The 24,561-nt window shown below is 36.7% G+C and overlaps 13 protein-coding genes across 13 annotated transcripts; 8 read left to right on the top strand and 5 right to left on the bottom strand.

Annotated features, from left to right (window-relative positions):
• Positions 1-244: 244 nt before the first annotated feature.
• RHIMIDRAFT_212229 (riboflavin kinase) lies at positions 245-1,109 on the top strand. The gene is made up of 4 exons (XM_023607212.1): positions 245-529; positions 599-756; positions 814-916; positions 973-1,109. Exons 1-4 carry the CDS (start codon positions 391-393, stop codon positions 1,092-1,094), a joined length of 522 nt encoding a protein of 173 aa, XP_023468968.1. The 5' UTR covers positions 245-390; the 3' UTR covers positions 1,095-1,109.
• A 37-nt stretch (positions 1,110-1,146) lies between these two features.
• On the top strand, positions 1,147-2,054 carry RHIMIDRAFT_234618 (TIP41-domain-containing protein; the record flags this gene model as incomplete). Its single annotated transcript, XM_023608195.1, has 4 exons — positions 1,147-1,283; positions 1,335-1,517; positions 1,565-1,949; positions 2,031-2,054. The coding sequence occupies 4 exons, from the start codon at positions 1,147-1,149 to the stop codon at positions 2,052-2,054; spliced, it is 729 nt and encodes a 242-aa protein (XP_023468967.1).
• A 205-nt stretch (positions 2,055-2,259) lies between these two features.
• RHIMIDRAFT_188403 (cyclin-related 2) lies at positions 2,260-2,777 on the bottom strand (the record flags this gene model as incomplete). Its single annotated transcript, XM_023605898.1, has 2 exons — positions 2,260-2,385; positions 2,433-2,777. Coding segments are annotated over 2 exons (471 nt in total), but the record flags the coding sequence as incomplete, so codon positions are not given.
• An 881-nt stretch (positions 2,778-3,658) lies between these two features.
• Positions 3,659-4,888, top strand: RHIMIDRAFT_302636 (uncharacterized protein; the record flags this gene model as incomplete). The annotated part of the gene is made up of 1 exon (XM_023614392.1): positions 3,659-4,888. One exon carries the CDS (start codon positions 3,659-3,661, stop codon positions 4,886-4,888), a length of 1,230 nt encoding a protein of 409 aa, XP_023468965.1.
• Positions 4,889-5,858: 970 nt separating this feature from the next.
• RHIMIDRAFT_234615 (uncharacterized protein) lies at positions 5,859-6,464 on the bottom strand (the record flags this gene model as incomplete). The annotated part of the gene is made up of 4 exons (XM_023608194.1): positions 5,859-5,886; positions 5,948-6,161; positions 6,215-6,234; positions 6,310-6,464. The coding sequence occupies 4 exons, from the start codon at positions 6,462-6,464 to the stop codon at positions 5,859-5,861; spliced, it is 417 nt and encodes a 138-aa protein (XP_023468964.1).
• A 298-nt stretch (positions 6,465-6,762) lies between these two features.
• Positions 6,763-8,713, bottom strand: RHIMIDRAFT_311357 (uncharacterized protein). Its single transcript, XM_023614724.1, has 3 exons — positions 8,398-8,713; positions 7,957-8,346; positions 6,763-7,908 (listed from the first exon to the last, which is right to left on the bottom strand). Exons 1-3 carry the CDS (start codon positions 8,696-8,698, stop codon positions 6,812-6,814), a joined length of 1,788 nt encoding a protein of 595 aa, XP_023468963.1. The 5' UTR covers positions 8,699-8,713; the 3' UTR covers positions 6,763-6,811.
• A 44-nt stretch (positions 8,714-8,757) lies between these two features.
• RHIMIDRAFT_271869 (arginine-tRNA--protein transferase 1) lies at positions 8,758-10,468 on the top strand. The gene is made up of 6 exons (XM_023612282.1): positions 8,758-8,927; positions 8,983-9,017; positions 9,070-9,132; positions 9,186-9,384; positions 9,425-9,791; positions 9,849-10,468. Exons 1-6 carry the CDS (start codon positions 8,778-8,780, stop codon positions 10,205-10,207), a joined length of 1,173 nt encoding a protein of 390 aa, XP_023468962.1. The 5' UTR covers positions 8,758-8,777; the 3' UTR covers positions 10,208-10,468.
• Positions 10,445-11,408, top strand: RHIMIDRAFT_198789 (Gpn2 protein; the record flags this gene model as incomplete). The annotated part of the gene is made up of 3 exons (XM_023606318.1): positions 10,445-10,521; positions 10,570-11,027; positions 11,083-11,408. Coding segments are annotated over 3 exons (861 nt in total), but the record flags the coding sequence as incomplete, so codon positions are not given.
• Positions 11,387-12,720, top strand: RHIMIDRAFT_86333 (uncharacterized protein). The gene has a single exon (XM_023615803.1). The coding sequence runs from the start codon at positions 11,684-11,686 to the stop codon at positions 12,620-12,622; it is 939 nt and encodes a 312-aa protein (XP_023468960.1). The 5' UTR covers positions 11,387-11,683; the 3' UTR covers positions 12,623-12,720.
• RHIMIDRAFT_289707 (RNI-like protein) lies at positions 12,443-14,682 on the top strand. The gene is made up of 3 exons (XM_023613665.1): positions 12,443-12,861; positions 12,923-13,671; positions 13,721-14,682. The coding sequence occupies exons 1-3, from the start codon at positions 12,818-12,820 to the stop codon at positions 14,671-14,673; spliced, it is 1,746 nt and encodes a 581-aa protein (XP_023468959.1). The 5' UTR covers positions 12,443-12,817; the 3' UTR covers positions 14,674-14,682.
• Positions 14,683-14,737: 55 nt separating this feature from the next.
• Positions 14,738-17,097, top strand: RHIMIDRAFT_234610 (uncharacterized protein; the record flags this gene model as incomplete). The annotated part of the gene is made up of 7 exons (XM_023608193.1): positions 14,738-14,823; positions 14,877-14,970; positions 15,023-15,127; positions 15,181-15,373; positions 15,423-16,335; positions 16,387-16,625; positions 16,673-17,097. 7 exons carry the CDS (start codon positions 14,738-14,740, stop codon positions 17,095-17,097), a joined length of 2,055 nt encoding a protein of 684 aa, XP_023468958.1.
• Positions 17,098-17,173: 76 nt separating this feature from the next.
• Positions 17,174-18,381, bottom strand: RHIMIDRAFT_198386 (DFP-domain-containing protein; the record flags this gene model as incomplete). The annotated part of the gene is made up of 5 exons (XM_023606284.1): positions 17,174-17,422; positions 17,490-17,609; positions 17,668-17,882; positions 17,947-18,172; positions 18,223-18,381. 5 exons carry the CDS (start codon positions 18,379-18,381, stop codon positions 17,174-17,176), a joined length of 969 nt encoding a protein of 322 aa, XP_023468957.1.
• Positions 18,382-21,090: 2,709 nt separating this feature from the next.
• On the bottom strand, positions 21,091-22,449 carry RHIMIDRAFT_198325 (PLP-dependent transferase; the record flags this gene model as incomplete). The annotated part of the gene is made up of 4 exons (XM_023606276.1): positions 21,091-21,411; positions 21,464-21,606; positions 21,657-21,774; positions 21,832-22,449. 4 exons carry the CDS (start codon positions 22,447-22,449, stop codon positions 21,091-21,093), a joined length of 1,200 nt encoding a protein of 399 aa, XP_023468956.1.
• Between the last annotated feature and the right edge of the window lie 2,112 nt (positions 22,450-24,561).

Here is a 24,561-nt window from a genome sequence, read left to right as displayed (position 1 = left end):
AAGTATTTTTCATATTATTACTTTTTATGCAAGAGTCATGTAATGATAATAACTTTGGTTATCTATCTTCACCTCATCTAATGCCTACTGCTTCATACAAAAAAAGATACAACACTATCTTATTTAGATCTTTCTTCAATAACTTTTTTCACTATAATCTTTTGCATCTGTCTTTTTATTCTTAATACTTGCGAATATAAGTCAGTTTAAACGTATCCTTAGTGAAAAAGTTATTGCTTCGTTGCCAGCGTTGTGTCTAAGCTGATTGCCATGAATGAAGGATGAGGAAAGAAAAAATCTCAGCTGGCCAATCATAAATTCAAAATATGTACATACTGTAGTTGGACCTGCCCTGTGGTTATTTTTTCTACACACCTTCAATAAACACAGATGAATAGTGTCAACATTAATCCAGATCGTCCTCTTTTAGTTGGCCCAGAAACTCCCAAAGAGCCTTTTCCTTTTGCTTTGACAGGTACTGTCGTAAAAGGCTATGGCCGAGGTTCAAGAGAATTGGGCATTCCAACCGGTATAATATATATATATATATACACTTTATATGTTGTGTGTAAATATGAGACTTATATATATTATAAAGCCAACCTATCTGAAGAGGCTATTGATGCTCTTATCTCTGGCTTAGAGACTGGTATTTATTATGGTTGGGCACAAATTGGACAGGTTGGAACCCAAGTTTATCCCATGGTTATGAGCTTAGGTTGGAACCCTTATTATCAAAATGAAAAAAGATCAGCTGTAAACAATAGAGAGAAAGAGGGAGGGTTAAATATAGACAATAACATGCAATTGTAGGAAGTACACATTATTCATGAGTTTCCTGAGGATTTTTATGATGAGTCTATTCGTGTGTTAGTCTTGGGATATATTCGACCTGAACAGGATTATCCTTCACTTGGTAAATACAACAGTAACTATATAAGGGAGTGTATGCTTATATATACATGCGTTTAGGTGCTCTGATTACTGATATTAAGACAGATATTGAAGTAGCAAAACATTCATTAAAGAGAAAGGTGTACGCAGAAGCAAAAGAACATCCATTGTTTTATAAAATAAAATCCGCTTTAGATTGATTATGAATACACCAATTTTTTTTCTTTCTTTCTTTCTTTCTTTTCTTTAATTATGTCAGTCAATGCGACATCGCCTGTTTACATTAAAGAAGGAACCATAAGAGAAGGTTTAACCCAAGGTATCGTCTTACACGATTGGAAGATTATAAGTAAAAAGGCACCGATATGTAGTTCAAGTGAAATGGAAAAGTGAGTCTGTTGAATTTGATATCAAAAAAGCCTAATCAAAAAACAAAACAGAATCCAACAAGACTTTGGTTTACCACCTCCTGAAATGGTGTTTGGCAATAACTTGATTAGCTTAGAGAAAGGGGATTTTAAAATATGCTTTACTGCATACGATGCATTATCTAAGGTCGACACGAGTTCTACCAGTAGTGAGAATTTAAAAGTAGCTTATGCAGAAGAATGGACACGTAAAAGGTAATTAGATTGATGAAGAGAAATGATGGATAATAATGAGTATATAGTGCCATGAATCATACAGATATTAAAGATGTAGTCAAACCGTATGATTGGAGTTATACAACAGACTACAGAGGAACTTGTTCAGCTCACTTTGAATCCTCTGCGACATCAATGATCAACATTGAACGATTAAAACGACCTGAACCCATATTATTTTACGATGAAAACATACTTTATGAAGATGAATTAGCAGATAACGGCACAGCCATGTTGACTATTCGACTAAGAGTGATGCCAAGCTGCTTTTTGGTACTACAGAGGTTCTTTATGAGAGTAGACAATGTTTTATTTAGGATTAATGATACAAGGTTATATCATGAATTCGGCAATCCATATTTTATAAGGGAATATACATCCAAGGAGGCGCACTTTAATGATATTTCAGAGGTAAAAGAGAAAAGAAAAGAAAAAAGATGAGGTTCTTCTAATGTTGAATATAATAACAATAAATAATATAATAGAAAATAGGAAAAGGTGATATTTCACTATTGAATGATCAAAATTGGGTGTCTTCTGTCATGCCAGATGAAGCCAAGACGGTAATTCGAGAGAAAATTAGATTGTGATTTTATGCAATATCGTCATGCTTGTCAATGGATAGATGTCTAGCCTTTCTTTTGACGGGCGAAATATCCTCTTCTTTATTATCGTTGTCATCTGTACAAATATATTGCGGAATATTCTCATTCTCCATCTTCCAATGCGTCAATAACTGATCCCCATATTGCTGTAATTCTTCCAATGATATAAAAAGAGAAAAGTTGTTGAGAGCCAAAAACTCAATCTCTAGTGTGTTCAACTCTGCTACAGGCAATCCACCCACCTCATTATGTTGTTATTACAAAGTATGTTATAGTATCTATCTTTTACCTTTGCATATCGAGTATTTGTGAAAAAAACATCAGAGAATAGCTTACTTGCTACCATGATGCCAGAGATGATCAATCTATGAATATTATAGGAATCAATGCGTAATCCAGTATTTTGTTTGCCCAATGTCACTTTAGACATGCGATCAAAGTAGACAAGTAAAGCCAAAAAGCATTCATTCGCACAAGGGCAGTATTTTAGTATACGTGTCAAGTAAGCATGTATCGAAATACTCGGAATGGACCGTGCATGGAAACAAGTGTATGTAAGACTCTTTCTTCTTTCTCCTGATGGCTGATGTTGGTCATTTGCTCTAGTCACTTTTTCGAGTAGGAAGGTAAGCATTTTTATGGTATCTTTAGTTGAGTGTCTAGCCAAGTCATAATGTAACAAGTTGGATTGGTTCATGAGATTACAAGTTAAAAAAAAAAAAGAATAAATATATTTGTGTGTGTATGCGTATGTGTGTTTAAAAGAAACAAAAGTCACAATTTACTGAGAGGGTAAATATCAAAATTCTAAAAAAGGAAAAAATCATTAGTATTAAACTGAATCATATATGAACTGGTTTCTACTTACCCAATGGTAATCAAATAGCTTGCGCTATGAAACCAGCTCGTCGCACCACTGCTTTATAGAAGTGCGTGTTTTGCAGGTGAGCGGGACAAAAGTATATATGTGTTTTGTTTTTAAAGTTGTAGGCTGAGCTTTGGACAAAAGGGGGAAGGTCCTTCTTGAGTATTATATTTGTCATGGCTGAAATTTTAATTGCTGTGGCTGATATTACGTCTCTGTTGCTAGTAGCTCTTCCGCACTTGAGAGCTGGGCAATCTGGGTTTAAGCAGCGTGATGTGCCCAAGACTGGATGAGCAAGATGGTGGTAGCAGTAAATACAGAGTTGAGAGGTCATGTATTCATTGGTGATTATGGTGACTGCATGGCGCTCATGTTTTCTATGTAGTCATTTGTTTCCTCTACAATTATATCCCTTGATAGTGCTGTCAATTCCTAATCCTTGATTCCCGATTGCCATAACTGGGTGAAACCTTTTCGAGCCTTTAAGTACAAATTGTCGCTCTTTGGAAGTTATGCGATCTTTTACAGTTCTAGTCTTTATTTCCAAAGTTCTTCTTTGTCTATTTATATTTTTCCCATAATAAAAGCCTCGTAATGGTTGCCATTCTTTCATTGCGGCCTATAACCAGTGCTTAATTCGTGGCTGTTAAATGATCCAATATGACTTACAACAAAATATCTTTTTAATGACACAAGAGTCCGAAAGCAATAGTGCTAGTTTAAGAGATACAGAAGCAGAGCGTAATAAAGCGTCTCCAGGTACTTTCGAAGCACTAGGCTCCCAGTATCATCCCTACTGGGCAAGCAACACTGCCAAACGTCTAAAAATAAATGCTCTCTTACTATACAAGAGTTACTTACATGACAACTTTGACAGTTTAATTGATGCGGTAAAGGAGATGCTTAATGAAGAAACAGATCCAGAGGAAGCTGAAACAAGCGCTGGATCAGCGGAAGAGCAAGTGAAAGTGGCTGTAGTACCTTTCAATCAAGTCTTGCGTAAAGATCTCTCTGTAGAGTTAAGACCTACCATCATTGAAAAACTTAGCTCTGCAATCTACAAATACTCTGATTTTGCTTGTATTTTCTTCCTTGTTGTTCAACTGACAATGACAACATTTACAATGTCTGACGGCAATCCTCTGGAAATGAATACAATCATGCCAAGTGAATTTCAGAGAGACACCGCACCAGTCGTATTACCGGCACCAATCAGAAATGCAAGCAGCGATGATGCTGACTACAAGACTATTTTTTCTTTAAATCACTTGCAAGTCGTCAGTACTTTGAATTTTGGTGCAGTGAGGATTCAAAAGCAGGCAAGAGCTAAGTATCCACTTTGTATAAGTACACATGAGCAAGTACAAGCTGGAGAGACTAGCCAAGCAGAAAACAGCCCCCAACCAATTGATAACGATGTCAACGGCGAAGTACAGTATATTTTTGCCGAAGTCAAGGATTTCAATGCAACAATCAAGAAGCCTGTTACCGCACAGTTTTCAACCAACTTAGATCTCATGTATAAAAACGGCAAAAGGCTGAAGAACGCCATTGAAAAGACGCTGAGGATATTGTTGAAGCTGCATATCCGGCCTAAAAAGGAAAGAAGCAGAAGAAAACTCATAAACGAGTTACAAACAACCTCTGATACAAGCCACACTGTAGTAATTGAAAACAGCATTTTCAGCAGAAATAAGAGACCTCTACTCAACAAAGATCGAAAACAATTGCAAAAGTATCAAGAGAAGAACAAAACGAGTAAAGCAGCTAAAGTTGCCAGAAAAATTAAACATATTAAGGAACTTCAATGGAAGAAGAAGGCAATATATGAACTTGATACAGCGGACCATGCTGTTAATAAGTATATATTTTACATTTAGCCTAAATGAAAGAAAACAGTAGCTAAGGTTGATACTATGGATCAGGATATTGAAACAGTTATAGAAGAAAATAATGAAGTTAACGTATCTGGCAGAAGATTGGAAAAATTAAAGGGGATTCTCAAATTGCTTCTCTATAATCATGACGCTGAAACAATCAACAAGCAAGTGTTGAATACGAAGTATCAATTAAAAAAAGAATAAAGACTAGAATTAACCAGACTAAAAGATATATGTCGATTGACTTTAGTAAGACGAGTATTTATACTAAATGTGAGACATTCTTCAACCGAGGTCGTAAAACTTTTCATAGAGGCTTGTGAATGATAATTAGGGCAATGAGAGAGTTAGGACGAGTCGGGTATCTTTGATAAAACGACGATCCCTAATAATAATGATGGATCAGAGTCATTGGATATGTGTACCTTAAAACCCAGTTCCTGGTAATTAGCTTAAATAATGATCCACACAGTTGTTCCAAAGTAACAAGCTAAAATTGAATAATTGCCAGTTATTGTCTCATATGTAGTTAATAGTTGATCCACTAAGTATGAATACAACAGCAACATGTTGAAATAAGCGACTTATCCGAAAAGGAGTTTTATGTGTGCTCCATGCTGTTTTCGCTCTTAAAACAATGCATTCCACAAAAAGAGCTTCAATGCACTATTCCTGCTCAGCTTCCTTTTATAATCTTATCAAACATACTTTTCGATATTCTTGGATATAAAAAGCATACGATAAAAGTCTGTCCTAGGCCACAATTATTATCTCTTGTACTTGCCGTTGAGTACCGCAGTGCTATACACCTTACTGACTAGCTATGGAGAGCAAATGTTTGAGCTTGTTTGCAAAGATGGAGTGAAAATATCGACTGATGCTACAGCATTTAAACGAAAAACAGACACATTTGGATTTATATTTAATATGGATAGCATTACGGCGTATTGCAATTCAAGAAAACTGAAATTTATACATAGAATCTTGGTTTGAATATACTTTGATAATTGAAGTTAGCCATCACTCGATATATTTTTTCCTCGATCTTCAAAATTTTACCTCTTACTCTTGAAATTTTCTTTTTCGAGAGTACCTAGAAAAGTTCTAACGAGAGGTCCTCTTGCAAACCAATGGAAGTTTAAGCCAAGTGCCTTTTGCTTGTTGTACATGACTGCAATAGCTTTGACATAGGCGAGGACTGGCTCTCTGCCTAGAGTAATAGAGATACCATCTAGATTTCTTCTAAGCTTTCGGCCTCGCTCCATGACATATTCTGCAATGAAATAGCTAAGCTTTTGGTCAGTGACAATTTCTCCGTCGCCAAACTTCTGTTCAAGGCACCATTTCTATATTTAACCAGCATAGTTGAATTTTCAAATCTTTTCTTTATTATTTCTAAGACTACCTTCTACCTTTCTTACTTGGCCGAATTTGCCTTAATAGTGTTCACAGGACGATGAGTCATATTTTGAGCAATGATCATTTGGTTACTATAGTACATAGCTGAATCGTTGTCAATCATGCGCTGAACGCCTTCGTCGTTGACAGTAAGACGATCGCTCATTTGGTTATTCATGTTAAACTAGAGTATTAGTGCATTATTTAGAAATACTAAAAAGAGAAAACATAGCATAAGGATAGGGCTTACAGTAGTTTCAAAGAGATTTGATGTAGAATAAAAGGTGTATCTCTCTTTTATAGCTTTTTGAAGCTTTGATTCCTTGATTTTGCTAATTACTATATTAAGAAAATAATCCAAATCTCATCTTGTTGGATAAAACCGTCTTCTAAATGTTATGAGTTACAGATGAGTCTTTGTAGGTTATTTCTACAGTAATTTTTAAGGTATTTATATTTTTAGGCTGTCAGACCAAAAAAATACTTTTTCAAGGATTTTTAAATTTCGACACATATTTTATTTGGCTATTTCAATCTCTTCATTCTTTCTTCGGCCGCTCTTGCTCTTTTTTCTCTTTCAAGTCGCATACGTGCCTCTGGAGACATATTGACTACGTCGCTATTCATCATATTTCCTCCCAATGATCTACTACTGGAGGAAGCAAGGTTCTTCTTGTTTGATAAATCCTGTTGTTGTTGCTGTTCTCTGGCAGCTTCCATCTTTGCGCGCTCTATTTCCAGTAATCGCCTCTTTTCCTGTTCTTTCTCTTGCTTCTTTTTTTCTTTTGCTATCTGCTCTTGCTCTTGCTCCTTCGTAAGGGGGCTTGGCACACGCGCTTCTTCTAACCATTTCCATTTGTCAGGAAGGTCACACATGCATCGTCTAAATGCATTTCGCGTTTCTTTATCTTTACTGACTTCATAGGCCGTTTTGCCTACATCATTGAGAATAGTTGGATCTGCATCGTACTTCCTTATCAGTTCCGATACAAGATCACCTGCGCCTCCTAAGGAAGCAGCCAAGTGTAATAGTGTTGGATAGTGACGCAGATCTTCCTTGATCAATTCCTTTGGTAATCTTCCAGAGATTGGTAAATCCGGATGCTTTTCGATATAATTCAACGTGATGGCTGTTTTGTTTTGTTTGACAATATCCAATAATCTTTCTACGGCAGGATCTGCTTTGTTCTTTTCTATTTCTGGTTCTTTCTTATTATTTATTGCTTTTGACGCCTTGGCATTCTCTACCTGTATCCTCTTTTTCTCTTCTTGCTCTTTGATCGCTCTTTCGTCTACTTGGATGAGCTTTACTGTTATCAATTCAATAAATACTCTCTTTAATTCATTCAATGTCGGCCTTCTAGTAGTGAATGGTATCGATTTGGTATTATCTCTAGCTAGGATAGCATCATCATAGCCAAATATAATCTTTCGATTGCCACTAGGCGCATGAACAAATACAAATTCACTCTCTTGGATCCTTTCTCGCCACTGAGCAATGATCTGTCGCACCTCTTGTTGAAGCATTTGTTCATTGTATCGACGAATTTGTGCACCTGCTGAATTTGCTTTTCCCTTTTCATTATCATTGGCTGATTGTGCTCCACCTTGCTTTCGACGGGCTAATATTTATGTTAATTTTTATAAATATTTGTTTCTTCTCTCTTTACTTGTGTATCGATGAATCGTCTTGTGTTCAATAAACTTGACATCCGATAATAAGCTTGCGTTCACGTCAATGACACAGCCTGCAAAATGACCTCCACCGACCATCAGCAGAGTCCAGTATCGTTTCTTTTGTTTCTGCTGAAAGCTTGCAAGTGAGGATAAGGATAACAGATGACGATAGACGCCGTAATGCATATCAGGACTCTCCTTGTCTTTAAACCAAGACAAGGCTGTATGTTTTTTTAATTCGGGTGCAATCGTCGGTTTGACCGAAATTTCTTCTTTATCTTTAGTTTGCTCCTGTTTCGACAGGATAGCATTCACCTTGTCTTGTTCCTTGTCCTCGTCGTCCTCGTCTTCGTCTTCTGATCCCGAAATACTCTCGGTTAAGTCTATCGAGATATATTAGAAACAGTACACGCGATATATATATGTGTGTGTACCTGACAACAGTTGCTCAAATTCTTCAAGACGAATAGGAAACTTTACTTTCAGGTTATATCTGTGCCAATCAGTACTGTAATGAGCTCTTTGTTCTTCTCTTGAAACAAATGTTGTCTGACAAGTTCGGCAGCGTAATCCTTCTTCTTGCAGCATCTGCAATCTTTCCAAGGCTTCTGTTGTCACCTCAGTTGTCACTTCATTCGCTTCTTCATTTATAAAGCGTTCGACTTGTTTCTCAGTTGGCTCTAATCTATCTAATAATTCTTTTGGAATATCAAATATTCTCAAGGTTGAATTCATTGCTTTATAAAAAAGTGTCAAAATTTTATTTTATTTTTCCTTTCTTTCTTTCTTTTTCTTTTTTTTAGTATTTACTTTTATGAGCAGTGACGATGAATACGATCTATTAAAAGACCACGTATCTACCTTAGTTTCACTCTGTGGGGATAGCCAACACGATTGTGGTTATTGTGATGGAAAAGACACGTCCAAATCATTTGGTATTTGGGCTCACTTTATGTCCTGCTCTGTAAGATATTTTGCATAAAACATGTAGAATATAAAATAATCATTTAAAAAACTAGGATTATCAAGCACTCATCAACAGAGGATGGAGAAGGTAAATATGCCAAAAATAAAAAGAAAAGCAATATCTTTACCCTTTATCTTAGGTCTGGACATTATTTGTATAAACCTGATATGGAAAGAACATGCTGTCCTCAGTACACTATAAGGCAAATAAAAAAGGAAAAAAGCATCCGCAAGTGATGTACTTACTCTACGATAGATTACATGCCATGGATTTTAAATTAACAAAAGGACAAAAGAAAGTGCTTAATAAATTCAATCGTTATGTCCAAGGCACATGGAGTCCAGAAAGAGAAGAGCAACAAGACGTAAAGAATAAACCTAAAGCGAGCACACCTAAATCCCTTCTGGATTGGGTTCATGCTCCTGATCATACGGATAATAAGTATAAACTCAAGGTAACATGTTTTCTATTGCAGCGTTATTAAATAATAATAGATCGAGTTAGAGCCTAGTTCGTATACAAAAGAGAAGCATGAACTGTATAAAAAGTACCAAATATCTATACATCATGACGAACCAGAGGAATTGACAGAAAGAAAATTTCGACGGTTTTTGATTGATTCACCGTTAAAAATGGAAACAAAAGGAGATGTTACGTTTGGATCATTTCACCAAAAGTATATACTTGATGGCAAACTTATTGCCCTCTCTGTTATCGATATATTACCTAGCTGCGTATCTGCTGTCTATTTTATGTATGATCCTGACTATTCATTCCTGGGACTAGGAAAGTACAGCGTGTTTCGAGAAGTGAGTCTTGTTTTGGAACTAAAAGATGATGACTTGAAGTATTATTATATGGGTAAAGTAGCATATAAATGACATATAAAAAAGCATTGCTAAGAAAGATCAACAATAGGGTATTACATAGACTCATGTCCAAAAATGAACTATAAAGGACAATATGAGCCATCAGACTTGTTGGATCCGGTTGATTATACTTGGCATCCAATTCAAGAGTTCAGAAAGGAGTTTACAAAGCATAAATTTGTCACCTTTGCCCAAGGCATAGAATATACTACCGCAGGTTGGCTAAATCGTAAGGAGATAACACAAAGTGTATTATCAAACGTATTGGTGTATATTGGAGAAGGTAGAGTGCTCCCTGCAAAGCATCTGCTACAGGCCATCAAGGATGCTCAAATTCGAGCTTCCATTATTGACTTTGTCTGCGCTGTGGGTCTTGATTTGGCTTACAGTATATTGATTTCATTTTGAAGAAAAATAAAAGCATCCATCAACTTGATCATTACTATATACACACAATGATTCTTTCAAAGGGGGATATGCAGACATTACACAAGTGTCATGCATAGTGTGACTTGTTATTTTGTTGTATTTTTGAGTGGGGAGCAGTATTGACGCCTTTTCATAAATAATATTAATAATAGAATGCCCTTTGGACAAGTAAAATGACAAACATGGCTAGTTATTCTTGGTCTAATTTGTACTTAGGTTATAGTTGGACCTCCAGGATCAGGCAAGACAACATATTGCTGGGGCGCTTATCAATATTTGACAGCTATTGGAAGGTATTTTATAAAGAACAGCCAATTGAAGCAATGTTAATCCTTCAAAAGAAAAGTAGCCATTGTCAACCTTGATCCAGCTAATGATAATATACCCTATCCCTGTGCCATTAATATTGCTGATCTTATTACACTTGAAGACACAATGAATGAACTTTCATTAGGACCTAATGGAGGCATCATGTTTTGTGTTGAATATTTATTAAAAAATATGGATTGGCTTACAGATCAACTAAAAGAACTTGAAAAAGATCACTACTTTTTATTTGATTTTCCTGGACAAGTCGAACTATTTACTCATCACTCAGCTGTCAAAGATATTTTACATGCCTTGGAAAAACTAAACTATCGACTGGTGGCAGTCAATATGGTCGATGCTCATTACTGCACGGATCCTACAAAATATATCTCTGTGCTTTTACTTGCCCTCAAGACAATGATTCAACTTGAACTGCCTCATGTCAATGTGTTATCCAAGGTGGATTTAATTGAATCCTATGGCAAGCTAAGTAAATTTTTTTTTTTTTTCATTTTTGGAATACAATTGATTAACGGAAACAATAGGATTTAATTTGCAGTATTATACAGAGGTCATGGATTTATCCTATCTACTAGAATCATTAAATGAGGATGCCTTTGGTTCAAAGTTCAAAAAGTTGAATGAAGCACTATGTGAACTCATTGAAGATTTCTCACTAGTTGGATTTTATACACTTTGTGTGGAGGATAAAGATTCAATGACAAAGCTTCAGCAAGTGATAGACAAGGCAGGTGGATTTATATTTGGCGGATTAACAGAAGGAAATGAATCTATCATGCTGACAGCTATGAAAGCGGGTTATCATGAAGATGTCAGCGATGTACAAGAACGATGGATTAGGGATGATTGATAAATAAAAAGAGAGAAAAAAAAAAGGAAAAAGATGCTCATTTCTAGTAAAAATATCTATAAAGTGATGACTGTTTTCAATCACAGCCAGTTTCAACTTTTGGAAAGTGAACACCTTCTCTCTCTCTCTTTGTCACTCTCTCCTTCCTTCTTTCCTTTCTCATTTATAAAAACTCTTTTCCTCCCCCTTTTACTCTTTTATCTTACCCCCTTAAAAAAGAATATTTTCTGTATATTGTATATAGAATCATATACTTTCCTTTTAGAAAATATTAAATGTCCTTGTTACCAAATGAACTATTAGCACAAATCATCAGTTTCAGTAATCAAGCCGACTTAATTCCTTATTTGTTTGTATGTAAATACACATTTCAACTTGTTCGACAAAGAGTATACAAAAAAGTGATCTTTCCCGATATCAACATTACAGAACAAAATATTATATCATTCTGTCAGTTGTATGGAGAAGGTTTATGCAGCATAAAGTTACCACAAGCAAGATACTTTCCTGACGAATTATATCAAATCATATTTAAACTATGTCCTCGGCTTCAGTTTATGCATGCAAGTATCCTATTCCCAAGTCAGTTAAATGAGCTGATACCTCATTATTCTTCTCATATCAGCTTCATGATGACGCATATTCCGATTGAAGAAGACGATGCTGTCTATTTGGATACAACAAAAGCAGTACATTACTTTCCTTGTTGTGCATCATGTTTTGTATTTCCAAAAGATGTCGATGTTGATCCACCGACGCTCACACAGATATCACACTATTTTCATCATCCAGGTGCGCTAAGTAACGCCATCTTGCCAACATTTGGACCCGATCTGCTATCATTGACACTGAACCCTTTTGATCAATTGACTGCCTCGGTTGCACGCTTGATTGTCTCCAATTGTCCTCGATTGAGATATCTGGTGGTACCGTTTGTGAAGGCAGAAGGATTATGGATGCTATTGAGATGGTGTAATACGTTAACTACTATTATTGTAGGCAATGATGGCAGTCCAATATTCATTGATGATGAAGAAGAAGAAGATGATGATGATGAATATGAAAACACGATAGAGGATAGCATGTTAATGAACCAAAAGGCAGTTGAATCAATAAAAAGGCATAAGCGTGTTTGGTGTGTTCATACCTGTACTCATTCAAGTTTTCAGCAAAAGAGAGTTTCATGGCATATTGGAATTATACCTAAAGCTTAAATATTCCCCTTTTTCTTTCTTTCCTTTTTTACCCTTACCCCCCTCTCTCCCCTTTTTACTACTGCACCTATATTCCCACTCATCTACACTCTCCAATATATATTTATAAACAAATATGCATTTTTTAATTCTTTTTCATATTTCATCTTTGGACCTGGTTCTTTTTTTTTCCCTTTTAAAATTATATATATAAAAATGGCAACCATCGCACATTTAATGTTATCACTGGTCGTTCAAAGGTTTGGGTTCACATTGTGTTTCTATATTTCTTTATTCACTATAATAAAAATAATACTATAGTAATAATATTCATATGCAATACCAGACATTCCATGACTTGTACAAGGAAGCCAAAAGCATGTGGAATCAACAAAACTATGTTCAATCCTATCGTCTATTCTATTATCTGGAAAAGAGTTTTCAATATCAACCCATTAACTGTGCTTGGTATCAAATTCACTGCTTGATCCGTTTGGGTTATTGGAGACATGCTGTCAATCGTTGTTTTGCTCAAACTAAACGCTACCCTACACAACCCCAATGGTACCTTTTGTTATCCGATATTTATTTTAATCAGCATAATTATCGGCTAGCCCATGATATACTCTCAGAGGCATCTCTTGCCGTCTCTGATCTAAACGAAAGTTACGCCGAGATTGAATTCCAAAAGAAGGTTGCTTATGAAGCAAATTATCGGCAACATCAGCCGTCGTTGGCCAATAATTATGTACTGCATCCCCGTCTATCTTATGACATACTATTTCATATATTTGATTATTTGGACTTGAAAAGTCTAGTACGGTCAACAGGTGTATGCAAGGTATGGAGACAGTTTCTGATTTCGACTTGCCCACATCTTTGGAGCAAGCTTGAATTTACAGACAACAAGACGAGATACATTGGCTCAAGCACAATCAATTCCTTACTTGATCGGCTCGGTAGTGTGTCCCTAAAGAAACTATCGATAAATCAACAACAGGCAGATGGTGATGGTATCCTATTAACCTTACTACAGCGTGCTGATCATTGTCGAAACCTGAACACTCTCGGTAAATCCTCCTTATTATTTTCATCCCTCTCTAATATCTCATGTGATAGTGTTGTCAAATATTCTTGTCTCAACCGTGGTATTTTTTAATGCCCTAGAATATATTGGTCCCAAGTTAGTAACACTTGAGTGGGGAGGTGTGTCTCTATGGTTAAACGAACTGATGGATCATATTCCAAGAACATGTACCCAACTTAAGCATCTTTTAATTCATGATTGCTTTGCTTCTCTTTACCCCAAGGAGAATGTGACTACGAGTTTTGTCCTAAGCTCTTTAGAGACCCTGCAGCTATCAAACATTCACGGACTAAAACCTGTCTATCTGGCACAGACCTTGTCACACTGTCCAAATCTATTAGGTCTAACATTAAATAAGAGTGGAATAGGCATCACGGCTGTCCTAGACATCATAAAGACAATCCCACTTGAAAAATTAAACAAATTTCATTTTGAGCGAAACATATTTTCACATGTGGAAGCACAGAAAATGACCACAGATGACAATCACCTTTTGTCTAAACTAACCAACTGGAAAGAATTACGCATACAGTCAGACTCTGGGCTGGAGGATTCGGATCTAGAGTATATGCTCACTGGAGCTCATCACACTCTAGTCACGCTCGATTTACGTGGATGTATGCGTATTTCAGATAATGGACTATTACTTTATCAACACTATACACAATTAAAGACACTCTGTCTAAGAGAATGCTTTGGAATTACATCAGATGGTATCCTCACTATTCTTTCACATTGCCCTTTGCTTGAAAAGGTGGATCTATCGCATCTCTCTACCATTACAGACGACATATTGATAGAACTAAGTAACAAAAAGTGCTTGAAATACGTAGACTTGACAAATTGCAAGCAGTTATTTAAAGAAGATAGCATTAAAATATTAGTAAAAAGGAGAAAGCATACACTACAAAAGATCAAGTTCACTCATTGCTCACTGGCTCTGCTCTATTTTACAATCACTTCAATAAAATCAGATATTATTTAAACACCGACAAAAATTGTACATATCCCTCTTATTTCTCTCTCTTTTTTTTCTGTTCTTATCCACCATGTCTCAATATAATCAAGGCATAGAGCGAACACCAGAATATGTCAAATTTATGAAAGATTTAAAAGAATTTCATGATAAAAAAGGGTGAGTTTTGAATCATGACATGATGAACATAAAAAATACTAACGATTTACAAGAACTGTTTTACAAGCAGAGCCTGTTTTAGGTGGAAAAAAACTAGATCTATTACGAATTTATAAGACTGTGATGGAAGCTGGTGGATATGAAAAAGTAAAGTTAACAAACATACAAAAAACATAGTTGATCTTATGCGCGTCTCTAGGTTACTTTAAATCGCGGATGGAAGCAAGTTGGAGATCCGTTCAACTTTCCTTCTACTTGCACAAACAGTGCTTATATACTAAAGGCTGTCTATACAAAATATCTGGTAATTATGAGAATGATTGAACGATATCATATATATGAACTTTTTGTATATAGCTTGGATGGGAAGAAGAAAATTATTGGAAACGGCCGTGGAATCCTCCTGCAGAATTGTTAGCCACTCACCAAAAGCCTACTGCATCACCAATGCCTTTACCTCCATCCAATCATTCACGACAAACAGGTACTGCATTTTCACAACCTGCAGTGATTACCAACAGTCAGCAACCTCCAGCCTATCACCCACAAGGTAACAAACACACAAGAATATCTTTATTAAATACTAACAATTTTATTAGCTACATTTATAGACTATGAATTTCGTACACGTATTCTTCTTTCGCTTCAATCCAATCTTCCAAACGAAGTCGATTGGGCATTCAACACACTTATCAAGTTTTCGTTTGTTTCTGAAAACTTCAACCTAGACTTTATTCCAACACTAATCGATTTACTATTGAACTTTACAACCCCGTTTTTTGAACGCGAAATAGATGAATCAGCAAATGATAATATGACAAGCAAAGCAAGGCAGGAAACTTATGAACGTGTACTTCAAGTATTTCACATCATTCGCAACTTTTCGTTTCTGGAAATGAATATTCGTCGGCTTGCTCTACATGAACGACTCAGAAGCGTCTTGATGAAGGGAATTTCGCTCGCACCTAGTTCAAGATATGGAGAACTAAGTCGCCATTGCTTGGACATTATGGAAAATATTGCACCTCAAGTCATCCTGACGAGTCGAACAGATTCTTATCTGACTACTATGACACAACTCCTATTCAGCAATGATCGCGCATTCATACTAGGAGCCATTCGAGCTCTGACACGTGTGGCTGTAACAGAGGCAAACGAACGTATTCTATGTCATGCAGATCCTAGAGTCATTGAGCATTTAGCACAGCTGTTACTTGTAGACGATGAGGAACTAGAAGCTGCCACATTAGAGTACTTGTATCAATACTCCAGTCTGAGAGGAAGCTTTTCTACACAACTTATTGAACACTATCCAGGCAACTTGATTGGCCTATTAACTGGTTACCTTTCATACAAATCTTCCCTGGCACCTCCATCATCTACAGCACTTGGCACAATACACGGCATTCCTGCTGCACAAATGATTCATGTAGAGCCAGTACAACAGCAACCTTCTATCCCAGATCTCACAAATTACACAAACTTGGATGAGCCTTATCGATGTCTTGGATGGTATAGCAGCAATGCATCATGTTTACAATGATTAACAATCAATTATTCTAGGCTAAAGGATCAATTGACAACTGGAGGCGCAGAGGATAAGATTGCATTGAATGAAATATTTAGTAGTTACCAAAAGCTATTTGGCACAGAGAAACCATTGGGCATAAAAGAGTTTTATACTGTACTTAAAATCGCATTTCCTCAACCTGCTTCAGTAGAAGAAGCATTTGCTAACGGACCCAAGTCTTTAGAGACTGTTTTATGTAATGTGAAATACAATCCTACAAGAAGGAAAGATGGTAAGCAGACAGTTGATCACACAACAGAGACATTAACTTTTTGTCAGGTCCTATATGTAGATGGGAAGGATGCGAGCAGTCGTTTGATGGTAAATCTGACCTACATAGACATATTGTAAATGATCACTTGGAAACAGCAAATGAGTGCAGATGGATGAAGTGCAGTAAGAAGGGACTTGAAGGAAAGATGAATGCCATTCAACATATGCGTACGCATTTTGCAGGAAAAGTGAGTAAACAGGGCAATAAGCCAAAGACATTTACTGTGAGCAAAATGCCTGTAGACGATTCAGAAGTATCCGGCATACCACTTACCTCAGCATTACTGCTAAGGAATTTAGCAAGACATAAGCAGCATCACATATACTATTTACCATATCAAAGTGAATTAATTTTATTAGCAATACAACGACCCAAAGTATCAAAGTACATATTGACTGTTCTTGAGGAAATAAATTCTAATAAACGATAGAAATGTTAAATATAAAAGACATACACTAAACATGCTTTATTTGTTTCTAAATGATTTTTATATATTTTCCCCCTCTTTAATCAGTCTTGCCTGACTGAATCCAGTGTTGATGAATTTGAACCAATTCGGGGATGATCAAGCTTTCGATTTCTTTACCATTTGCCAGTTCTTCATCTGTCAACGATATCGCTCTTTCTCCATCCTTTGTGATTAATGTTACTGCTTGCTTACGTGTGGTTAACATGTTGCCAATGACGACCTGATGACCATAGCGTGTCAATGCCTGTCGAGCCTTTGGAACTAAAAGACTAGCTTCTGTCTCTAACTAAGCATATGATGGTGGTGCAATGTATGATTTAGTCTGTTCTATACAAAATTTATGCTTAACGTACCTTGAATGATACAATTAACCCTTTTGCTGCCCAGTTACTCACCAAAGGCTTCAAGAACTTTGGGACTTGATCCAATGTGAGAGTCAATGCGCCCTCAGAGGATTGTATTTTATGTTCAGACTAAAAAAAAAAACTCATGAGTCCTTCTCTTTCTTTTCTAGTTTCATGTATGAATTACCATTTTCTGTGAAGGAATAAAGAAATCGCTAACAGCAGCAGCGAGATAATACATGGCCTTATCTTGTAAACGCGCCAATATTTTCGTGCCTGCTTGAAGCTTGAAAAGGTATTCAGGTAAAGTAACAAATTCGAGCAAGAGCATTCTGTTCTCGCGCAAGACTGTTTGATACTTTGAGAGCACTTGATGCATCTTGCTTGCATATTCCTGACGAACTAGATAAAAAAAAAGGAACGCGTCTTTAATATATAGACTTGACATCCTTTTTTGATCACTCACCTTGTATCGTGCCATCTTCTTTTGGCTCCAGGTAATCTAAAAATGTGGTATGTGAATGTGTATAGTGTCGATTATAGGGCTGGAAACTGTGTTGTCTGTGCATGAAAACGACGGCATATCCTGCTTCTATAAAATACTCTGCTGAAATAGCGCCTCGAGTACCGTTACTAAAGTTATCGATATAACGAACAGTCTGGTTTTCCAAGGGAACAGTTGTTCCACCACTCTACATCAATAAAGTGAGTAAGAACATGCTGTTAATAAAGAATGACTTACAGTAATAAAGACAATCTTGTTATCAAGTCGTTGATGGTACTCAACAAATGCTGTGAGCTTTGACTCGAATTCGGGTAAGCTAGCAGGTGGCTTGTTTAGCTGAAAGTATACGTCTGGGTCAATGACCCCTTGTCCGTTATCAAGTATAGGTGTGCTCATAAGAATCAAATAACGTTTGTCGGGGAGAAGTTCCTTGAATTCAGTACCAATTTCCCCCCTCAAGAATAATAATGGGGAATCACTACGCACACCCAAAAATATAGGTTTTGTTGTTTGCTCAATACATCTGTACAGCATTTTCACAATTAGTGACGTAAGCGATTCAATTTGCACTAGACAAACCACGCCCATACACGATGTACAATACTGAAGTATAAGAGAAGCATGTGCTGATGAGGCTGTAATAATCTCTTTATTATGTTGAGAGAGGGTTCATTATTCATTTTATAAGAAAACAGAGTGATTGCATGAATCTATCACGGCCGATGAGAATTGGGAATGGCGTATCTATAAGAACAACGCACTTTGTGGTCAGTCCTTTCTTTTTGTTTTTCTTTCTTCAAGTAATACTTTACAAGATGGATTATTTGTAAGGCAAATACGATAGATATGCTGTCTGCTGTGCAAATTGGATTCCTTACCTCACCAATTGTGAAAATGTTGTGCAGGTTTGCTGTGCAAATAGCAAAAACCGGATAATTGGGTGTTGGTGACTCAGGTGGAAACATACTACCACGACAACTCTATCGCTGATGTTGCTTCCGTAAGCAAACTAAACAGATTTGTTGATAAACTACGCATAAGCATGCAAAAGTTCCAAGAAGGAAGAAGAACTTGGTATGAGTTGCGCTTCTCTGTTGGAAAGTTTGAAGCAATTGCTACAGGCAGCCTATGTAACAATTCAAATAATGATGGGTTGGATGCTTTTCTTGGTGCGGCTTTCCCTTCTCAGCTGATTAACGATGGTAGGCTTGTCTTGTTCTCACCCTGTGAAGAAATGAGCAAAAGCCAGTGCTGCAGAATGCTGAGGAACTACAAGAAGAGGGCTAGCTTGTACACTTGGTGCAGCAAATCGAATTTTTTTTTTTTTTTGCAATTTGGATTTCTGCACACCTCTCTCTCTTGAATTGCATAGCACAGAGCCTCTCGAATATACAACGGTATGTTCGAAGCTCATTGATTTGCCAGTTTCAGTATCGCTGACGATATCTGAAGTTCATGTTTATGCTTCTTGAATCTTTCCATTTTTTAGTGTCTTTTTAACATGACTGTACGAAAAAAAATGATACTGCATATAAGTTCATTGACTATTCGACTGCTGCGATCCTTAGTCGTTCTCCTGGTGCTCCTTTGCCAAAGGCTCGTGCTCTGGTTGCAACTCTGGCTGCTCAAGCGTGTGTTGCTGTAGATGACATTTTTGTCCATTTATATATATGAAAAATAAAGCATGGCTCAGAGAGCGTGTATCACATTATAAGCCGAAGTGGAACCAGCTATGATTGTGTTAGGCACAAATACAATTCGTATTTTCGCGTGTGCGTAGTGTTTCCCTAATAATGAACAATCTCAGGTCACAGCCGTGTAACCTGAGCTTCTGATAATAGACTAAGTGATACCTTCACTATATCGTGCGATTATGGGGTTATGCTTCTAGCTCAGTAGTCAGCAATCTACGTTTTGAATCCCACGATCCTGTTCAAATCCCAAAGACCGCTTCAAGTAGCTTGCTCTTGAGGGTTTTAATGCCGCTTTCTATGGCTCTCGGTTGCTAGTCATTGGAATTAAACAAGTTGTGAATAATTGCAGTACCCTCTTAGGTTAAATAGGCATGAACCCTAACACCACCAAGCCTTAACCTGCCGACTGTAATGATTAGTTTATCTCCCTCCACTCCCTATCAGATTGTATGCTTTCCATCTCCTTTACCGGTACCTTCCTACTCTCACCAAATTATACACCCCACTTTGTATAATATTAAAAGATTTGTAAGACAAAACGCTACTAGATATTAGATAAAGAGATGTTCCCCATATTCGAAGCATAAAGACTAGCTCATATATGATAGGGCTTATGGTTGTCTTTTGAATTTTTATTGTAAAATCTGCGAAAATCTAGTTTTGTCGATACCTTTTTATTACTCTCTTTTCTTTTCAGAGTTGGTGATAAAACCCAAATGAAAAGCACGGCTTGTCTACTTATATTGGCATTACTGATAGTATCTGTTAATGGTCAATCATGCATTCCTGCCAATACCCGCTGTCCTTCATATGACGAATGCAAACAAAATTGCTGTTCAAACAACTACACTGTCCGAGGAATTTCTGATAATTCAGAGATTGAATTTTATTGCGTCTAGAAATTTACCTGTTGACCATCAAATAACCTTTAATAAAAGCATTTTTAGCATCTATAAAACTCAGCCTCAAGTCCTCTTTACCCACTTAAATAAGGGGGGAAGGGGGAGATCCTCTATTACTTTTCTGGAAAGCTTAATGTTTGTTGTACATCTAGATTATTTCTCAATAAAAACGTATTGTTTGTTTTATACTTATCGAGGTGTTAAGGAATGTGTTGTCATTGTTCTTTTTGGGAGGAGAGTTTTTCATTGTTATGCTTTGATTCCATTCATTCTTTAAATAATCAAATCAACTTTGCAATGCGCATTAGTAACAGTATTTGGACTTTTCCATACCAAGTAGCAGGTAATAAGTGACTAGCGCTTCATGTATAAACAGCCATCGATGACTATTTGTTACGATTTGTATCATTTTAATATAATAGAACAATATAATATAATGAAAACTATGTGATTTCCTTTATCTTTCTATCTCTCTCTCTCTGCAATCGTTTGTGAAAAATAAAGATATTTTACAGCTTAGCTTCTTCAGGTTGTGAAGGGCTTATCTGAAAGAATGCATGAATCTCTGACACCAGATTATCTACTTCTTCCGTTGTATTGTGGCCATGAAGACATATACGCACTCTTTCTTGTCCTTTAGGCACAGTTGGTGAACATATAGGTTTTACGATAAACCCTTTTCCATTTAAATAAGCAGCCAATGCTCTAACTGGTGCATTACCATTCAATACAACGCCTTGGATTGGGCTTGATGATGGTAGTAAGGTCCCTATAGGCAACTTGATAGTTTCTCTGAACCTCTGCGTGATGTGGTGAAGATGTGCTTGAATCTATTCATATTTTAATAGACTGCCACTTAGTGTGAAAGCGAATCATACTCACTGGTGCTGTTTGCCCACTTTCCAACATATCATAAGCGCATTTGATTGAAGCCAAGCAGTTGAATGGCATGAATGTAGAGTAGATGAGTGGACGAGCATAGTTAATGAGATATTCCCGCAAAATGCTTGATCCAAGAACGACAGCTATACGAAATTATTAGATATATACCATCTTATTTCCAAAAATGACAAACCTCCATGACTAGCCAGTGCTTTTCCAAATGTATGTAAACGAGCAAAGATCTCGTCCTCCAGTCCCAGCTGGTGAACAACGCCACGTCCTAATGTTCCATACACACCTGTTCCGTGTGCCTAATGAAAATGTTATGGTCACATATACGCGCATTTCTTTCTTTTCCAGCTCGTTACCTCATCAACGATAATGTATCCATTTTCTCTATTTGGCCAATATTGTCTTAATACATCAACTATTTCTCTGAGAGGAGCAACATCGCCATCCATAGAATACACGGTTTCCAATGCAATAAACACGTTCTTTCCGGGATATTGCTTTATCACGTCCACCAGTGTTCTTTCAAAGTCCTCGACGTTTGAATGAAGGAAAGGAATCCTTTTTGCGGCCCGTGAGAGACGCATACCTTCGTGTACACTGGCGTGAATAAGTTGGTCATACAGAATGATATCACCTGGTTGAGGCAAGGTGCTAAACAAGCTAGCGTTGGCATCAAACCCTGAATTGAAGATCAAAGCTGTCTCGCTGTTGTGAAACTGAGCAATTCTTTTTTCCAAATCTTCAACGTAGGCAGAGTTGCCATCCAACAAACGCGATCCAGTTGATCCTAAAATAGTAGGTAGTGAAGAGAGCTCAGACAGGTATTTTTCTCTAAAGACCAGACTGTGAGAAAGGCCTAAAAAGTCGTTGGACGAAAAGTCGATAGCATGAGCTGGGTTAACCACAAGTTGGCGAAGTTTGGATATATGTCGTCTCTTTGCTAATGTTGCTTGTAACTGATCTTGAAGGGTCATTGTTGGGGGTGTGCGAGAGAGATATAAAAGCAGGTAGAAACAAAAGCTGAAATTTTAAATTACGGTGACTCATCAAGACCCCAACCCCAAAAAAGACCGTCCATTGAAGAACCGCATTAATCCAAGTGTATCCTTTCACTATGCTTGAGCTATCATGAATAGTAGTAGACAGTCTGAAGCACCTTGAACAAAAGAAGAAACTTGATAAACAAAGCTGCCAACTTGTGATTTTATAGAACAGGTTACACCAACAGCGGTCATACGCTGTCAATACTGATAAGGTTGACATTATTCTAAAAATACTGCTTGTGTGAAGTTAAATTTCACAATAATAAAAACTAGTTTGCCCAAATGTTTGAAGTTAATTTGCCCCAGCTTTTACAAATTATTTGGAAAACATTATGCACACGCGAAAATGCACACGAAAATAAAAATTAGTGCGATTACACATAATTATTTTTTGGGTTTCTTACCTCATAGATACCCCACGTTGTTACTCTTTGAAGAAAGAAAAACAAAAAGAAAGGACTGACCACAAAGTGCGTTGTTCTTATAGATACGCCATTCCCAATTCTCATCGGCCGTGATAGATTCATGCAATCACTCTGTTTTCTTATAAAATGAATAATGAACCCTCTCTCAACATAATAAAGAGATTATTACAGCCTCATCAGCACATGCTTCTCTTATACTTCAGTATTGTACATCGTGTATGGGCATGGTTTGTCTAGTGTTATAAGTCAGACATTATAAATGATAAATTATGCAATAAAACTTGAACAGCATCGCCCATGTGGGCAAGCTCTACTTTGGATCTGACGTTGAATTGTATCATAAGGAATAAATACTAACTTAAAAATGATTAATAAACTTTATAGCCTTTGCAGTAAAACATTTATAATCCAATGTTGACAGTAAAGCTGCACTGAGATAAGTAGAGAACCAATTGATACAATAAAATAAGATGAAGCCTCACAATGATATAACAATAGAACAGGGATAGAAATTTACCGCTTAATGCATTAAAAGCTTAAATGAGGTTTCCCTGAATAAATACTTTCCTGTTTGTGTCTAGGTTTTAGCTCTCAGATCAACAATTGATCAGGTACAAATCTAAGTGTCGTCTAAAAGAAGAACTCTAAGAAGTCCTCTATGATCAAAGAATGATACCTTATAAATAGCAAATCCCTGTTTTTTCTTATATACACGCGAAAGCGCCATGAACAATTCTCTTTGTGATTAGTTGATTTGAGCTTATGTTCGTCTGAGAGTCAAGCGAGAAATGAAGTAGTGGCTTGACTTGCACAAGCAAGGTATACATACAAAATACTTTGTTTAAAGTGAATGCTAAAGTAACTTGAAATTTGTAGATACGCTGAAAATTACGGCTTTTGAAAGAGTGCTTAGTAACTGTAATCCTGCTCCTCCACCTAGCTGTCGGCTCGATTCTTTGAATTGTATTCAATTAGCTGCAGATGTATATAATAGATCTGTATCTGTATACTTTGAGACAACAGGCAATACTCTGTACCTGCCATTTTGATCTGAGTTATCTGAGACCTTTGGACCAACTGTGTTGTTACTTTGACGGATCGACATGCAATGCGGGCGCTTGACAGATTAAAAAGAAGTATAGAAGGTTAATTTGGCCAATATTACCACCATTATACGAACCATCCTGTATAGAAAACAGTATAAAAGGTAATAGTATTTTAGTCAAACACTTGGTGTACTCAAAAATGTACCAGAAAATGGGCTAATGTTACGGACGCTTCCTTGGGAAACTACATGTAGCATCATTATACAGCTTCATACTACTAAAGTCTCCGCCTAACTTAAGCTGTCCAATTCACTCTCTCTGATATAAAATGCAAATTTATCATAATTACACATATAAATCATCTTTGTCGATCAAACCGATAAATAAAGAAATAACAGTATTTCTTTTTATTTCTTCTTCTTCTTGAAAATAAACAAACCAAGATGGTGGCTTTATAAAAGTCATGTTTAGCTTGATGGTACACATTGAAAAGCTTTGTTGGGCGACATCATAAGCAATAAGTAGATGCAGCGCCCTCAGTATTAATCTATTTTTGAGTGCATTAAGTGTTT

This window comes from Rhizopus microsporus (assembly GCF_002708625.1).
Source record: "Rhizopus microsporus ATCC 52813 unplaced genomic scaffold scaffold_3, whole genome shotgun sequence".
In the NCBI taxonomy this organism is placed as follows: domain Eukaryota; kingdom Fungi; phylum Mucoromycota; class Mucoromycetes; order Mucorales; family Rhizopodaceae; genus Rhizopus; species Rhizopus microsporus.
Note: the sequence above shows the minus strand (reverse complement) of the source record. Positions and strands in the feature narration are given on the sequence as shown.

Coding starts and splice junctions, on each gene's coding strand:
- RHIMIDRAFT_212229 (XM_023607212.1), top strand. CDS start 391: ATGAATAGTGTCAACATTAATCCAGATCGTCCTCTTTTAGTTGGCCCA. Junction 757..813: donor AAAATGAAAAAAGATCAGCT/GTAAACAATAGA, acceptor ATGCAATTGTAG/GAAGTACACATTATTCATGA. Junction 917..972: donor ACAGGATTATCCTTCACTTG/GTAAATACAACA, acceptor ACATGCGTTTAG/GTGCTCTGATTACTGATATT.
- RHIMIDRAFT_311357 (XM_023614724.1), bottom strand. CDS start 8,698: ATGAATTCAACCTTGAGAATATTTGATATTCCAAAAGAATTATTAGAT. Junction 8,347..8,397: donor ATTTGAGCAACTGTTGTCAG/GTACACACACAT, acceptor ATATCTCGATAG/ACTTAACCGAGAGTATTTCG. Junction 7,909..7,956: donor GACGATTCATCGATACACAA/GTAAAGAGAGAA, acceptor CATAAATATTAG/CCCGTCGAAAGCAAGGTGGA.
- RHIMIDRAFT_271869 (XM_023612282.1), top strand. CDS start 8,778: ATGAGCAGTGACGATGAATACGATCTATTAAAAGACCACGTATCTACC. Junction 9,018..9,069: donor ATCAACAGAGGATGGAGAAG/GTAAATATGCCA, acceptor CCTTTATCTTAG/GTCTGGACATTATTTGTATA. Junction 9,385..9,424: donor ATAATAAGTATAAACTCAAG/GTAACATGTTTT, acceptor AAATAATAATAG/ATCGAGTTAGAGCCTAGTTC.
- RHIMIDRAFT_86333 (XM_023615803.1), top strand. CDS start 11,684: ATGTCCTTGTTACCAAATGAACTATTAGCACAAATCATCAGTTTCAGT.
- RHIMIDRAFT_289707 (XM_023613665.1), top strand. CDS start 12,818: ATGGCAACCATCGCACATTTAATGTTATCACTGGTCGTTCAAAG. Junction 12,862..12,922: donor TTATCACTGGTCGTTCAAAG/GTTTGGGTTCAC, acceptor ATAATACTATAG/TAATAATATTCATATGCAAT. Junction 13,672..13,720: donor TCGAAACCTGAACACTCTCG/GTAAATCCTCCT, acceptor CTCATGTGATAG/TGTTGTCAAATATTCTTGTC.